Genomic DNA, 17,823 nt, shown 5'->3' with positions numbered 1-17,823 from the left:
ACACACTCAATGGCTTTTGGAGAAAGTTTATCATTTTTATGAGTAAGAACATAACACCTACAACCAAAGATTCTTAGTCTTTTAAAATTCGGAGTCATTTTAAAAAGTTTTTCAAATAGTGAAACATTGTTTAATAAGATTGAAGGAGTTCTATTAATTAAGTAAGTTGAAGTTAGAACGGCTTCGACCTAAAACTTTTTTGGAATATTCTTGGAAATTAAAAGAGTCCTAGTGGTTTCTATTATATGTTTATGTTTTCTTTCCGCTAACCCATTTTGTTACGGAGTTTTAGGACAATACCTTTGATGACAAATTCTATTTTGTTTTAAATAGTTTTGAAAATCATTAGACATATTCTCCTTCAAAATATGATCTTAGAATAAAAAGATTGCTTAAGAATTACATTTTAATCATTATATGAAATTCTTTAAAGAAAGAGAACACATTGGATTTACGATTTAGAAAATAAATTTGTGTACCTAGTGAAATCATAAACAAAAATCACATAATATGAGTAACCTCCTTTTGATATGATAGGTGAGGGACTCCATACATTTGAATGTACTAATTTAAAAGGTCGTATAAACACAAAAGTTCTTGGGGAAAAGAAAATTGCTTTCATTTTTCCAAAAATGCAGTCTTTACAAGTCTTTTTCATTACATGTATTTTCCAAAAAAGAGAAAAGAGACCTCTTTGAAAAGCTAGGATGGCCAAGTCTCTTATGCCAAACATCAATACTTTTGACATTTACAAAATTACAAAATGACTTGGGTGGAAGAAACAAAAAATCCATAAAATAAAGATCGCCTCTCCTATGACCTTGCCCAATCCTTTTCCTTAACTGGAGATCCTGCACGGTGCAATCTTTATGTAAGAAAAAAACTTTGCAACCATGATAAAAAATTTGAGAGACGGAAAAGAAATTTAAATTTATTTTTTAAACCACCCTTATTTTTTGAACTAAATTTTGTTTAGAATGTTTTGAATCAAGTGTTTCAATACTTTCTATTTTCAAAGAAGTTTCATCGGCCATTGAAACATAAGATGAGGAATGATTAAAATAAACTTTAGAAAGAACATTCTTATAAGATGTCATATGAAAAGAGGCACCTGAGTTAAAAATCCACATACCTGGAGGAGATGAAGACGATGCAATGGCGGCACCCGAAGTTGAGGATGTTTTAAGAAGTTGAAGTGCCTCCGATATTTGATTAAGCGTATCTTTAATATCTTTTCTATTTTTTCTTGCTTCTTTTTTCTTAGGTGTGATTTCACCAATGGAAGCAACTTTACCCTTAAGCTTATGACATACCAGTTTAATATGTTTCGTTTTATTACAATAATGGCAAGTGACATCCTTCCTATAACCACTATTATAGTTGGGTTCATTTTCATAGTTATTAGTTTTTGCAAAGTGTGGTGGCTATAGGTTTTTACTTTAGAACCTGGCCTAGTAACGACCAAAATATCATTATTCTTTTGGGTCATGCCAAGACGGGTTTCTTCTTGGCATATTTTAGCAAGACCATCTTCAATAGGCATAGCGTTGCTTCTATGAAGAGGAGATGTCCTCACTTGTTCAATTTCCGGCCTTAGACCATGAAAGAATTGAAAAAAGTGCTCTTTTTAAATTTACTCTCTTCTCATTTCAATATCTTCGGGAGCCACCCATTTAGGCTCAAAAAAAGCTAATTCATCCCAAAGAGGAGACAAAGTACTAAAGTAATCACGGACACACATGTCCTCTTACTTAGTGGGTCTAATTTTATCTTGACAAAAATATTGTCTAACAATATCCTTTTGGGTATACATACCCTTAAGGAAGAACCAAGCTTTATTGACTCTTCTAAACTTGACAATGTTGGTACAAATTCTTATGTCAACATTGTTCATAAACCACGCCAAAATCTTAGTTTGGTTACTTTTTCAATCTTCTACCTTTATTGGATGATCATGAATGACTTTAAGGCGATCTCCCCCAATGAGAGCTTTTTCAATACCTTCTTCGACTTTAATGGTTCAAGAGAGGTTCCCATCATAAAGCCCCTAAGTTTCTTCCCTCTAAAGTGATTTTCCATAGCCGATGCTCACATCAAGTAGTTTTATCCATTAAGCTTGAAGGAGAGCTCTACTTTTGATTCATGCTCCATGACGATAAAAAAAGATTGAGACAAAGAGAATGATAGTACCTTTGTCACAATCTTTAAATACCACAAGAAAGGCTTCCAAGATCAAGAGAATCCAAATAGCTTTTATACTATGTAATGAAGTAAGCGGAAATACAAATATCGAGTGTAGAACACTTCAACTCTAACAATGGACAAGAAACAAAGAGAGTATACAATCACTTTAAGTGTACACACATAAATCCACAAAAGGATAATGCCAAAAGGCAAAAAAGTAAATATTATTGAGAATGAGAGAGAGGGAGAGAACTCCTTACAAATGAAGGGGGGAACACCCCTATATATATACAAGAAAAAAGGAGAGGGAGCTATTGGGAGCTCCCAATGGTCATATTTATGACCGTTGGGGGCCCCAACGACTCCAAAGGTGGGGTCCCCAATGCTAAAAAAGAAATAATAAAAAAAGGAAAAAAGGAAAAAGAAGTTATTTTTAATAAACAACTTATTGTACAAGTGAAAGGACCAAAATGCCCCTATTGGGAAATACAAAGAAATTATATATATATATATATATAACATGCATATCTCATAAAAAATGTAAATTGTGAAATAATAAACCACAACACGAAGCTAACAAGTCATAAGATACATAACCGTGCTTGTTTTCATAAACAAAAACAAAATTCCCAAGTGTTTCTCAATACTTAAAATTTTTGCATAACCATTTTTTTTAAGTTCAAACAAAAACAAAAATGAAGACTTCTTCTTCTTGCAAGAAATCAAGCCCCAAATCACTCTCAAGTTCTTTAGGAGTGAACACAAACTCACCTTAAGGAGTCTTCTTATATATTAAAAAAAAGGAAAAAAAATGAATTGAGTGCAACATAAAATGCACTAATTGTGTATTGTATGATACACCCGATACAGGTACAATACACACTCATATCTCAATAAGGGTGTGTATCGTATCGATTAGGCCCAAAGTAACGATATGTATCATACCATATCGTACGATACTTACAACACTGCTAAATATAAAAAAAATTGTCTAGAATAATGATCCTTCTTCTTTTGCAGGAAGATGCTTATTTTGTGTCTAAAGCAAAGGTTTGCAAGTGCATATCTTTTGTATTTCCCAATGGTAAAGATTATTACTTCTCCTTGGCTGCATCTTTTCACGTTTAACAGCTGTCTTGCTTAATTCATGCTTTGGTCTCAGCCTGTCACTGAGTTCTTGTTTGATATTCTTCTAGGTTTTCATGAGAGTAAACTTCCTCCAAGGTCAAAGAAATTGTTGGTACCATTATGGTGTTCGTTGAACATGCTTGAAGGTGATACAGGGTATGCTATTATTGTTTCTCTTCACAGCTGTTTATCACAGAAAACGTTGTATGTTGTTCATCAACTTATGGATCTCATGGTGCTTAATATTGTATAACTTTCTCTCTCTCTCTCTCAAGCTTCTTGGATACTTACATTAGTTTCATAACTTTCATATCTTATATGGTTTGGAAAATGTTCAGGAGAATATCTTAATGTTATATTTTTCTCCCTCATCTTCTATGGAATATAATCCTTTTCTCCTTCACGAGATGGTGATCATTTGGTGCTGCATAGCACTTTTTCGTGATACACAAGCTATATGTTTACCTTCTCCGCAAGGATACTCCTTTACCTATCCAGTATACTGTTTCTAGAGGAAACAAAACTCTGTCAAACCTGTACTCTACAGCCAAATCCTTGTACCGTGGGTTTAGGTTTTTACTTGAAAGTTTCTTCTACAGCTATCAATGATGTACTTCCACTTTAGAATTTTTATATATCTGCAAGCCATTGTATTCAAAACTATGTATTTCACCTTTCAAATAAACTTCCAAGTTGCTTTCATGGCAAATGGTTGTCTCTGAGAAGACGATCAAAATGCCCTTCTAACTATTTTTCATATAATTGGCTTTTGTTGTGTTAATTTCATGTCCTATTATGCTTTCTTGTCTTTTTATAGGTGTTGCATCTGGCCCTCAAGTTTTTTCTTGTCAGAATTCATACTTTCCTATCCTGAAGTCTTCTCAAATAAATTCTGTTTTGAGGTGAATTCATTATTACTCATTTCTGTGTGATTTTTTCTTTTGTCATAATTGTCTAGGTAGCTTCAATTTGTTGGATGTTAGAGGAATGCCTCTTTGTTCAAAGTTGTGATGAATATTTAATTGGTACTCCACATGCTAAAAGTTGGGAGACAATGAAGAGGAAAAAATTATTATTGTTTGTTAAATGATGTTATGTTTGCAGGAGGTATTGCATACACATACAATGTTAGTCTAGGGCATTCAAATGACAGGAAGGCCCTTATAAGAATAATGAGTGATGAGAATGATCAAGTCCACAAATTGCCCTAGGAGTACAAGAGATCATGCATAGGCAATTCCTTGCCTTGCAGCAACCAGGAGTCAAGTGAATTATATTGTGCTATGCACTGTCTTCAGTTGGCTTAAGCTATTATGTAGTTGGATTGCATATTATGTGGATGTGAATGACAATGGCTTAACAAATCATTGGGTTCCTCGCTTTCTGGATGTGCGTCCATGCTACTAACGACCACCACATCCTTGTTGTTCCCTTCTTTTCCCTTCTGTTTCTGTCATTTTGTCAACAGCAGATCCTTACAGCATCATTTGCTATTCTAGTTGGTTCCCTTCCCCCCCATAAGCTTTCATTGCTGTAGTAGCAACTAGCAAGTGCAATAATAGAATTATCATTTTCATACTCATTTGAACAATTGATACATCTGTCATATTTGTTGCAGCAAGTTATTATTTATCATTTATGGTACTGGTAAAACTTCAAGCAACTGCAATTTTCTTCTTCTGATTATTTTATTTGTGGAGAAAGGTTTTCTTTTAGAGGTGAATAACAAAAGACAGGTGATTTTCTTTTATAATATTTGAATCTTGCAGGTTGGTTCTGGAGTTGGGTTGGTTGGTATGTGCCTTCTCCATGTTAAAGCCTCCAAAGTACGTATCTACTTTTGTATATTTCAGTTCCTATTCTAATAAGTGGTAGAAATATTTGGAGGCTGCAAAACTAGCTACTTGTTTGATGAAGCTGAAACTTTGCCTTGTTCACCAATGAATTAAGACCTGTAAAGTGATTCTTGTCATCTAAATTTTTGCCCATAATAATATCATTGTGTAGCGTTGAACGTCTGTTTTCTCTCGTGGCTCAAACATTTAAAATTTACTCATTTATAGTATCTATGTGTTCATATACAAAGTTTCTCTCTTTTATGGACGAGTATGTATTCTTGCAGTGTTTAATGAGCCTCACAATTTATGTTGCAGGTGACACTAAGTGATGGAGATTTGTCAACTTTAGCTAATATGCAACTTAATTTGGAACTGAACCATCTTAATGTTACAAGTGAGGCAGAAGAACGAAAAAGTCAAAATGACAAAAGGGTAAGCCACTGTATATTTAAAATTTTCTTTGTACTGATCTATAAACAAGTTCCAACTTCCCTTTGTTATCAATGTTTACCTTGTCCATCACTGTATGTGATTTGGTCTCTCAAAGAATATGACTGTAATTTTAGGTTGAATAAAGAAGTTGCACAGCTTCTAGCTGCAGGGTCTTGGGTGTGAATTCCCACAGGGCCTGTTCCTGAGCCTGCCTATCAGGAGAAAAAAAACTTGGAAAATATTTGCACTATTCTTGTGTTTTCCCTCCTAAAGTTATTTTGAATAATTATTTGCATGCCTAGAATTGCTTTTCTTTAGGTTAACGTGGTTCATCTTTCAGGTAGAGTGTCTACACCTGCCATGGGAATTTGCATCTGATAGCATACTGCAAGGTTTCAATGCTGAAATTATGTGAGAAATCCTTGCTTTCTCATGTTTGAATCAGCTGTTTTTTTGCTTCATCCTTCTCTTTTTCTTATTATTTTTGTTGTTGTTTTTATTTTTTTGTCTGAGCAGCTTGGGTGCAGATGTAATTTACGACCCATTATGTGTTCCTCACCTTATTCGTGTTCTTGCTGTGCTTCTTGTCCCGAAAAGTTGTGGTTTCCATCCGCAAGCTCCAAGTGATGGCATTACCATTTATGAAAATGATGACCATGATGATGGAATTAAGGTTCATCAAGAAGAAATAGCTTGTTCTGATAACAATGATGGTGATGATGGTACCCATCAATTGAAATCTCTCTGTGGTGAAACCCACAGCCTCAATAGATTGAATGCAACTGACCATTATTGTGAAAGTAAGAATGCATTCAGCTGCTTCGAATTTGAAGCAACTAATAACAGTCAGTTAAACAAGAATGTTGATCATGAAATTAGTGATGATGGGAATGGTGAGGGCCATAGTACCGGTGAGAGGAAAGCTCCAGTTGCATACATTGCAACAGTTATCCGCAATAAGGAGACTTTCAATCACTTCCTCTCACTAGCTAATCAGGCTCACCTTTCTGTTGCGGACATTACTGAACTGAAGCCACCATTGCACCTGCTACCTTACATGTATTCCTATGACAGATCATGTGTCCGTTTGTTGAAACTTTGTTATTCAGGCGAATGAATCAACAACTGTTGGGTAATCTCTCTCTCTCTCCCTTTTATGCCTGCATCCACACATGCACACACATGCTTCTGTTTGACCATGGCTATATGTGAAACAGCAAAAGATTATTAAATTGATGATTATATAATTAAAAGGTTTTGCATTCAAAAACATATAGAAAATGACATAAATATGAGTTAAAAATTCGGCAAATAATATCTATGGTTTAATTCGGTTCTAATATCTTAGTAGTACAGTAGCAGCCTTGAGGTTTAAGGTAACAAACAGGTTGAGTTTGGTTGGAGCCAAATCCTGATGTAAAATGCTTCGTTAATATGGTCTGAGTTCTGGATGTATAGATCCAAATCCGATTAAATAGGTTTTTGTCCGGGTATTTGGATTGGGTTGCTACAAATAAAATGTGTTTTTAGGTGTTAGATATGGGATAAATCAATTAGGACTCCGGTCCAAATTTAGACACATACACACGCTTGTGGATCAGGTCTTGTTTGTCTAGAAATGGCACCAACTTGCAAATGGTGAGAACAGGTTTGGAGCTGTGTCAGAACCCAACCCACTGACAGAATTTGGTTATTGTCAAATGGCCACCAAACTTTATGTTTTATTTATTTAAATATTCCACAAAGTTTTCTCTTTTTCAAAATCCGCTAAACTTTTGCCACCTTTGAGCAATACCTTCCATTCTCTACAATTGTTGATTTAATATTGGGTTAAATAAACATTATTATGAAGCATGTTGCTTCATAGGAATGCATCAAAATTTTTTATGCTCACTTTTAGATTTTTGTAGTATTTGAAATATACCAAATATTCACTATTTTTTTTTCTACCAACGGGAGCTCTGCTTGTCTGGTAGGAGCAGTTAGTGCACGTCACCTAGTGTTGGGGACGTCGCAAGTTCAAAACCCAATGGTATGGTTGTATAACTGGTGGGGCTCTGCCTAACCCCAGCTTGCCTATAAAAAAAAAATCACTATTTTTTGAGCATCCAGTATTACTAGGGCAAACTTAGTTTAAGGAGAGTTTGCTCCACACTCATGGGCTTACCAGCTTATGCAGATTTTAAGTTTGGTAGTATTTGAAAAACGAGAAAACTTCTGTGATTGTTGTCTTTAATTAGGATTGAAGTTTGGCCTTCGTTTGGAAACGAGAGAGGATCATGTCAGAGGCACCTTGGATGTCGTTCATCTTAAAAATGAATCACACCCATCAAAACTGTGAATAAGGTCATTGTGAGCCATTCATTTCAAACCTTTCTTTTGCCGTCCATCCTATACACAAACGAGAAAAAGAGCGGGCCCCATTCAAGTGATGGCCATCCCATTGTTACATTGATACAGGTTTTGGATGCCGTTCATCTTGAGATCAACGGCATTCAAAAGTGCACTGACGGTTTGCATTTGCCAACACAATGTGAGTCAGGGAAGAGAGATGCATAATTGCATGTGATCTGTCAAATGCCAACTCATACAATTGCATTTCCAGGAAAAAAAAAGGCATCTCTTTTGTATTGTATGATGGACCATTAAGAATGGGGACACGTGGCGACCACCACCACCTCTCCACTTCTTGTCTCTACTGCAAAAGAGGCTTTCTAGGGCAAAAAAGGGGAGCCCGTATTTGTATATATAGGTTGCCCATTGACTGGTTGGTGTATATAATATACAATATTTCTAGTATTTATAAAATTGTTGGAAGATTCTTGAAATTCCCAAGCAGACACACATCTCATAGAAACAATTTTATAAAAAGAGAAGTCAAATACCAATTTGAGCAAAGAGATAATATTGTTTATTAAGATGGAAATATAATTAAATTAGTCCTTGTTGTCGTTAGAGAATCACACTCCATTTGGTGGCTATAAAGGTTCCAAGAGAACTTTGTCTGCCTTAACTTTTTTTGTTGTTGAATTATTGTGTTAATACTATGGTGGATCAACGATGACATAAGGATGGTCCATAATGAAGATCGGTGCCATTCGACCAGGGGATTATTTTTTTATATCATGGCATCATCCATGATAAAATGCCTTCACGTTTCTATGGTGGTACTGTACCACAGTAGCTTATGGCTGTTTTCTTGATTTACGTAGATCTAAGCTTCAAATGCAAAATCTAACCATTAGATCATGCTTAGTATATTTTATTTATTATTTTCATGTGCTAAAGTTGATTTCAATATGACCATTTTTAAACCACCCTTATTTTCATCAATTGTGAGTCGCTAATTTTCAGCACTTCGAAAATAAAATTTTATAGTCTATTAAACATGATAAAAACCTTCTAATATGGTAAATCAATCATGCATGCTTAGATTTACCCAATGAATGGTACACACATTTGTATGATTAGATTTTTATAAAAAAAAAATGTACATGTATCATGGTACAGAACCACCATATACTTTTCTTTTTTTATTATGTAATAATTGTACGAAAGTGCATGCCCACAAAAGGTAAGTGCATGTGTGTATTCCATGGAAGGGGTGGGGTGGACCCACTGCTTTTGGCGTATTGCATTTAAATTCTTTCTCGTAATTGATTATTTGTGATTAATAAATTAAAAAGTTATAGACCTCTCACATGAGATTTCTAAATGCTCCTTAATATATTTCTTTTCATTCTCTCCCTCTCAAAAAAAAAAAAAACTACAAATGCTAATGCATTACTGCTTCCTCCATTTTAATAATTTCTAATCGTCCTTTTTAAAAGTTTTTATAATTATTACAGTTATAGTCCTTGGTTTTAATAATGCCTAGTGGTCGCTCGGTTATTTTAAATATAATTATTACAATGCATTTGTATAATGAACTCTTGTTTTAAAACGATTTTACATAAGACTTAAAATATTTCATTCATTGTCAAGTGTCATTCTTGGTCATTCTGGTTATACATTCATTGTCACTGTCAAGTGTTAATTAATTAAGTTTACAAAAGTAAAATGAATAGTTAATTGAAAAAATATAAATGCGATAAAAAAGTTCTATTTACGGCCAACCTTTTTCCTTTAATTTGAAAAATGACCCTCACTTTTTTAAGTTTTGAAATGGAAAGTAGCTTTTCTTGAAATTGTCAATTAGGGAACATTCATCATCATCAAAAATATGATTTTTTGTATATGAAGGTTACTATTGCAGTTTGACTTGTGATTTAATTTAATACACAATAATAAAGCTGTGCCTTTGTTTCATGGTTTCCAAGAAAATAGACGCCTATATCAAGAAATTTAGAAACATGGGGTCCATTTTTAGAATAAAGACAAAATGTTGGCTCTAAATGGCATTAAAAAAAACTCAGAAAATTATTAAGACAAATGATGACTATAATTTTCCAGCAATGCTTGACTCCAATTACGGTACATATAATTAGATGGATGTGGTTATACATATGGCACAAGAGAATCTGAACCAGAGTTACGGGAAGCTTTTTAGATAAGTGGGATGCCCGCGGTATACTTCTCACTTTCAAAACTTGATGTTCTATGCCTTTAACAAGCTTCATCTATTATTCTTATATGTTTTTTCATTCTATTTTTTATGTGCTTTATCTCTGGCAATCATCATTTTTAGATTTTGTTAAAAAATTGACTTTTATAGAAAACCCATGAAATTTAATACTCGCCTCTGCTTTTATCATTTCTTGCTTTTGCTTCTTAGTCTGACAACCTTGATTGGAACCATCTGCCTACCCTCAATCCATATGGGATATCTTGGAGATTTTCTTGGCGAGTGGCAGCTTTGTGGAAACTAAAATAGTTTTTTAAGAAAATCCTAGTAGATGTTACATGCAATGACGTAGATGGCCCTCACTAACAAAGTTAAAAAAATATAATAAACATGACCAATTTACTGTGAACACTTTTAACCTTTTGCTGCCTGGAAATTCAGGCTCTTGATTTTTCATAAGGCAACTAGCATGGCATGTGTTTTTTAGGGGACACTTACGTGGCACCAAATTTGTTTAGTTGACAACTTAGACAAGTAGTTTTATCAAGTCATCTAATTTTTTATGAGACAAAAATATAAAACAGTTAAAAAGAAATCAAGCGGTCATGTTTGACATATTTTGAGTAGTGAATTAGCTATGCTCATCCAAAACAAGGAATGGTGCCAAAAGTGATGTTTGTTAGTAGTTATTACAAATATAAAATTATAAAAAATAAATAATATTATAATAATATCACCATAGAATTATGACATCTTTAAAAATAAATGGTATTTCAGAATATTAACTCCGCCTGTGTATAACTGTTTAGTTATACACTGCCGGTCCCAAGCCCGGATAAAGGAGGAGGGTTGCGGTAGGCCTGTGACAGCCAAAATAAAAACTTTGTCATATCCTATGAAAATGAACCAATATGAGAATTTCGTTAGGGCGTTCCCTACTGAGCGACGCGCTGTACTCTCTAGGCCCGGAGGCAGTGATAAATGGGCAAGGGTTGCTAGGTCGTCGCCCAGAAGCGACGTCACACCGGCGCCCGAGTGTGGTGTCAAATAGGCAAGGGTTCCCTCACTTTGTTGGACGGGTGGGGGTAAAGAAGTTAGTCCAAGACCATAAAATTAGGTTAGCCACTTGGAACATAGGGTCTTTAACTGGTAAGTTGGTAGAGTTAGTAGATGTTATGTGTAGGAGAAAGATTGATATTTTATGTCTTCAAGAGACCAAATGGGTAGGTGAGAAAGCAAAAGTGATAGAACCTTGGGGATATAAGATTTGGTATACAGGAATAAATAGGAATAGGAATGGAGTAGGGATTGTTATGAGTCGTCAGTTTATAGATAATGTAGTTGAGGTCCGTAAGAAGGGTGATAGAATTTTACTTATTAAATTAGTATTAGGTACGGATATTATTAATATTATTAGTGTTTATGCACCTCAAGTAGGTTTAGATGATTCCATTAAGCATCAATTTTGGGAAGATTTAGATGGAGTAGTACAAGGGATATCTTATGGAGAAAAGCTTTTCATCGACGGTGACCTTAATGAACATGTAGGCATTAGTAGGGATGGATTTGAGAGTATCCATGGAGGCTATGGTATAGGAGAAAGAAATGAAAGTGGAGAAAGGATTTTAGATTTTTGTTTGTCCTATGATATGATCTTAGCAAACACTTGGTTTAGGAAGAGGGAGTCTCACCTAGTAACATTTAAAAGTGGGGTTAATACGAGTCAGATAGATTTTTTCCTACTTAGAAAGAGAGATAGGGGTTGTTGCATCGATTGTAAGGTTATACCAGGAGAAAGTGTAGCTACACAACATAGAGTCTTAATTTTAGATCTTAGAATTAGACAATGTCGCAAAAGGGATAGACATAGGATAGATCCTAGAATTAAGTGGTGGGCACTGAAAGGAGCTAAACAAGGAATGTTTGTAGAGCAGGTAGTTAAGGAAGCTGATTGGTGTCTCGAGAAGGATTCAGAATCAATGTGGAATAAGATAGCGGGTGGCATGAGAAAAATGGCTAAGGAGGTATTGGGTGAGTCTAAAGGCGGTGCACCACTAGGTAAGGATACATCATGGTGGAACGAGGATGTCAAATTAGCTATTAAGGTTAAAAGAGAGTGTTATAGAAATCTAAGTAAGAGTCGTGATAATGAGAATTTGGAGAAGTATATGATAGCAAAGAAGGAAGCTAAAAAAGTTGTTCGAAACGCGAGGGCTAAGGTATATAAGGAGGTTTATGACAAGTTGGATACCAAAGAAGGCGAGAAGGATATTTATAGGCTTGCAAAGATGAGAGATAGGAAATCGAAGGATTTGGGTATGGTTAGATGTATCAAAAATGAAACGCAAAGGGTTTTAGTCAAAGATGAGGAGATTAAGGAGAGATGGAAAGATTATTTTGATAAGCTATTTAATGATAGTCATGCTCAAGATCTTGGAGACTTCTACATTCCTTTTCATGAGATAAATCGTGACTTCATGCGCAAGATTCAAAATAAAGAAATTGCAGAGGCTTTGAAGAAAATGAAATCAAGAAGGGCAGTTGGCCCAGATGATATACCTATCGAGGCTTGGAAATGCTTGGGAGAGAAAGGTTTAGAATGGTTGACAAATCTTTTTAATTTGATTTGGCGAACAAATAAGATGCCTAATGAGTGGAGGAAGAGTACTTTGGTGCCTTTATATAAGAATAAGGGTGATATACAAGATTGCACAAACTATCGGGGTATAAAACTCATGAGTCATACTATGAAACTTTGGGAGAGGGTGATTGAGTCTAGGTTGAGGAAGGTTATCACGATATTGGAGAATCAATTTGGTTTTATGCCTGGAAGATCAACTATGGAAGCTATACATCTTCTTAGACAACTTATTGAAAGATATAGAGAGAGGAACAAAGATTTGCATATGGTTTTTATTGATTTAGAAAAGGCATACGATAGAGTACCTAGGGACGTTCTCTGGTGGACAATGATGAAGAAAGGTGTTTCTCTCAAGTACATTAGTATAATTAAAGATATGTATGAAGGAGTAGTAACCAATGTCCGCACTTGTGGAGGGGTGACAACCAATTTTTCGATAACGGTTGGGTTACATCAAGGATCTGCTTTAAGCCCTTTCCTATTTGCGATTGTGATGGATGAGCTTACGAGATCAATTCAAGAAAATGTACCATGGTGTATGTTGTTTGCTGATGATATTGTTTTGATTGATGAGTCTAGAGCTGGGGTTAATGCTAAGTTAGAATTATGGAGACAGACATTGGAAGCTAGAGGTTTTAAGTTGAGTAAGAGTAAGACTGAATATATGGAATGTCGGTTTAGTAAGCAATGAAGTAGTGATAGGAGTGTAGTGAAGCTTGGTGAGCAAGAAATACCGATGAATGATTATTTCAAATATTTGGGATCCATTATTTAAAAGTATGGAGAAATTGATGGAGATGTAAGTCATAGGATAAAGGTTGGGTGGATGAAATGGAAAAGTGCTACTGGAGTGCTGTGCGATCGTAGAATGCCATTGCGGTTGAAGGGAAAGTTTTATAGGACGACTATTAGACCCGCTTTACTATATGGTACGGAATGTTGGGCTGCCAAGAGACATCATATTCAAAAAATGAGTGTAGCTGAGATGCGGATGCTTAGATGGATGTGTGGAAATACAATAAAAGATAAGATTTGGAACGAGGAGATGCGTAAGAAGGTAGGTGTTGCACCCATTGAAAATAAGATGCGAGAGAATCGTTTACGGTGGTTTGGACATATTCGGCGAAGGCCTAATGATGCTCCAGTTAGAAGGTTGGAGAAATGGGAAAATATATTAGTTAAAAGAGGTCGAGGTAGGCCTAGGAAGACTTGGATGGAGATGATAGGAAAGGATATGAATGCTTTGAACCTCACCGAGGACATGGCATTGGATAGAAATGATTGGAGGAAAAGGATTCATGTGGAAGACCCAAAATGAATTTCTTTTTTGGTTCATATCGCTGACCCCAATTGTTTTGGGATGAAGGCGTAGTTGTTGTTGTTGGTATTTCAGAATATTGAAATGCTTTTAATGTTTTATTGGTATTTCATTTTCTGAAATTTTGTAAATAAACCATGAGTTCTGTAAATAACGGTCAATTAGGGTATGTTTGATGTGTTGTTCTCAGCATGATTCAAACAAAAATTATGCTAAGAACGGCGATTTTCGACAAACGTTGGACGCGACGAACGACATTTCGCACGTCCACCACATTCTTATAAGTATGTTATTTTCGTTCCACCCTCCCCCCTGTTACAAAAATAACAGAAACAAAAGGAATGAAAATTTCTCGACGGGCGCACCCACGAGTTCTTGGTTCCTATCGGATCCCGAGTTCTCCTTCACCATCTACGCCTCCTCTTTCATCGCCCGACAGCAGGCCAAGCCTGACAGAGTCAAACCCGACAGCATACGCCGACGTCCCGTCGAACTTGAAGAGCCTGTAGTTCTTCTCCGATGTCGGCTCAGGCTTCAGGTTCTCGTTGAACAGGGCAAACACGTATACCTCCAGCCCCACATCCGGCCGCTTCGGCGTCCCCCTTTGCTCTGCCACGATCCTTATTAGGTTCCCGTTGTACGTTCGGGCGTTCTCCAGCGAAGCGCCGGTCTCCTACGGGTCCCCCTTGGATGGCCACCCCGTCTCCGACACCTTTACCCTCAGATTCCCCTTCCCCTCCGCCTCTAGTGCGGCGTACACGACGTCGATTTGGGTGAACAACATGTTATCGTAGTGAAGCCCAGTGCCGGAGTCCAAGATTTTGATGTTCTCCCCCAAAAGGACATACTCGAGGGAGATGTGCTTCTGGTCCGACATGTAGGCGAAGAACGGGTAGGCGTTGATCAACAACGACGATCTGGTTCGCCCGTGGAACCCTAGCAGAGACCGAACCGGTCCGACGAGATCTCTCCAGAATCGGCCGCTCGACGACGAGTAGGACGATTCCAGGACGGCGAGCGAGTGCGTCGTCGTCACCTCCACCTTATCCCCCAACCCTAGGGTTTGCAGAGTGGCGTAAACGTTCTGCATCGTCGGAATGAGGCACCCGGCCAGCAACGAGTCGTTTCCGGTGAGCACCTCGTTTTCGATGGTTATGTAATCGATCAGGCTCACCGGAACGTATTGCTGGATGTTCTCCTTGACCCAGGCGAGGGCCGTCGCTGGATCCACCATCTTTCCAACACACTCGTTCGGGATTGCGATGACGAACTCGACACCGGTGCCGTGGAAGGCACATAGGACTCTCGGGTCGGAGTCGTAGAGCTTCACCTTCGTAATGTTGATAGATTGGAGCAGCCCCGCCACTCGGTCCGGTGACGGGAGGTTGTTTGCCACCTGCCCGTAGTTGATGCCCACCGTTGGTGACATGATCGTCAGAAAAACGACACTTGCACACAGAGAACCAAATCAAGCAATCCGACCTGGGGGTACATCGTCATCAAACAACGGACAATTGAAACATAACATTTGAGTATAGTTCAAACAAACATTGGACTTAGAACCGTTGTTACAGAACGAATATAATCAATGCTCTGTTCCGTTCTTTTTGTTCATTTCGTCCAACCTTAGACAAGCCATCAAACATACCCTTAGGGCCAGCATCTTAGAAGACGTATTTTTTTTTGGTTTCTTGTATTGTCCTTTGAAATTAAGAAATACGAGTTCATCTTAGTGAAAAAGAAAAAAAAGGTAAGTGATTCAAACATTTGATTATGAAGGTTATTATTAAAATTTGATTTATGATTTAACTTCAGTTAGTATAATAAAGGTAGGGCCTCTGTTTGTCAGTTTCTAAAAAAACAGAGTCCGTATCAGAAAATTCAGAAAGGTGAAGCCAATTTTTTAAAATAGGACCAAAAGGTTGGTCTTAAATGAGATTTTCTCTGTTTTTTTTAACACTCTTCCCACTGAGAACGCCGATATATGGATCACAGTGACACGGCATTGCAATCTCTATAGTCTATTCGTTACAAATTAACTATTAACAAATAGAGGAGTCAAATCGTAGTCACCAAAAATCTGTAGACTCCTCACGAGTGCAGAACTTGGGTAATCTTCCCGAAAACCAAACACAGAATTCCATTACCGTAGTGTCTCCCCGTTAATTTCAACTTTATATTCCACGCAGAAGCAAGAAGCAGAAGTCGGAAAATTTCCAAGGCTCCCCATTTTCCGAAATTCCATCATGGTGGTTCAGGAAATAGAAGTTATTCATTCATGGTCTGCTCCAAGATCGTTGAGTACCAGTTTGATGTACTCCTTTGCTCAGGTGGATCACTTGGTATTTTCTTTTTTATTTCATTTTGTGCATCATTTCTTGTTGCGTGCGTTATTATGATTATTTTGTGGTTTAAAATGATTTTTTTTTTCATTTCTATGCGACTTTATATATTTAATTTGCTCAATTTTTGAAGTGTGTAATTATTGTTTCTACGAAACATTGGCGTTTTCTTATGGGATTCTGAAGTTCGTCTATTTCATTGTGCCTGTGCTTTAAAAATGGCTTTTTTTCTATTTCGAGCTTTGCTCTGTGTTCTAATTTATCCTACTTTGATGCGGACAATTTTTTCTTAGATACAATGATTTTTGGCATTGTATTTTTTTCAATGAAAATTGCAAATTTGATCATATGCAACGTAAAGGCGACTAGCTATTTCCTTTCCTTGTATGCTTTCACTCGTTGTTTCATTTTAAAAATAAGTTTTTTTTTTTAATTTATGACAAGAAATGCATGTTTTTATATGCTTAGGCATAAATTTTGTCGAAGTATGTTCTTATTCATAGGAACAATGGCAACAATTGCGGTTGTTACTTTTGCAATGAGTTGTTCTTTACATGGTTTCTTAGGATGAAGTTTTGGCTTGATTTTTGACAAAATCTCATCAAGCTGTGTAGAATTTGGTTTCTTGCAACTCTGAATGGGTTGGATTCTTTCTTGAAAAACTGTGATTTTATTTTTTTCTATTGAGGCTGATGGTTACTGGGAATCTTTTTTGTTGTATTCAGAGGGATGACATAGAAGTGCTTGATGAACCTCTCTATGCAAATTTTCTCAAGGTTACTGGTGTAGAAAGGCCTTACCGGGCAGGAGTACTATCCAAAATGGTAACGGATATTAGTATTTCAATCTGTTTTAGATTGTTCAATTTTTTGAGAATGAAAAGATGGTAATCATTGTGTGATCAATGATTTGTCGTTGAAATTTTCTTGATCGGCATCATTATCATGATCACGACCGTCCTTTTTTTCCCAAGCTCCCTTGCAATCATGGGTCTGTAGTGACTTAGCCTTTTGCATGGTTTTATATTCCATCATTGTTTTGTCTTGTACTCCTGCACTATTGCATTTAGGTGATGCTGAAATTGTGGTAGCTTGCTTAATGCAGGACTCTGATGGTGACAGGGTTGTTAAAGAGGTAATATTTGGACCTGGAGAAAAGAAATATCGTTACTGTAAGGTATGAATTCTTGAAATTTTTGAGGATTTTATCAAGATATTCTGCTATAAACTAAACCAAATCCTAATGCATGAAGCTATTAATCCTGGTCTGCTATTAATTCATAAAGTTCTGATAAGAGTCAATTGTAGAGGAATCTGGAGCTCAAAATTTTCATATCTATCTTACATTGATAGCCACACACACACACAGTTTAATGC

General features: G+C 36.4%; 1 protein-coding gene across 1 annotated transcript in view; it reads left to right on the top strand.

The window, feature by feature from the left end:
• LOC149815426 (uncharacterized) overlaps window positions 1–17,823 on the top strand; it is a 170,735-nt gene that overhangs the window by 18,183 nt on the left and 134,729 nt on the right. Inside the window, exons 4-14 of the mRNA XM_089990542.1 lie at window positions 3,205–3,268; window positions 3,381–3,468; window positions 4,130–4,214; window positions 5,082–5,138; window positions 5,466–5,582; window positions 5,923–5,993; window positions 6,099–6,691; window positions 14,637–14,878; window positions 16,229–16,435; window positions 17,173–17,271; window positions 17,552–17,623. Of these exons, the coding sequence (XP_089846668.1) occupies window positions 3,205–3,268; window positions 3,381–3,468; window positions 4,130–4,214; window positions 5,082–5,138; window positions 5,466–5,582; window positions 5,923–5,993; window positions 6,099–6,691; window positions 14,637–14,878; window positions 16,229–16,435; window positions 17,173–17,271; window positions 17,552–17,623 (1,695 nt within the window). The remainder of the gene's footprint in view (window positions 1–3,204; window positions 3,269–3,380; window positions 3,469–4,129; window positions 4,215–5,081; window positions 5,139–5,465; window positions 5,583–5,922; window positions 5,994–6,098; window positions 6,692–14,636; window positions 14,879–16,228; window positions 16,436–17,172; window positions 17,272–17,551; window positions 17,624–17,823) is intronic.

The sequence above is a fragment of the Nuphar pumila genome, chromosome 15 (assembly GCF_984573655.1).
Source record: "Nuphar pumila chromosome 15, dmNupPumi1.hap1.1, whole genome shotgun sequence".
NCBI lineage: Eukaryota > Viridiplantae > Streptophyta > Magnoliopsida > Nymphaeales > Nymphaeaceae > Nuphar > Nuphar pumila.
This window is presented reverse-complemented; position numbering and strand designations above follow the sequence as displayed.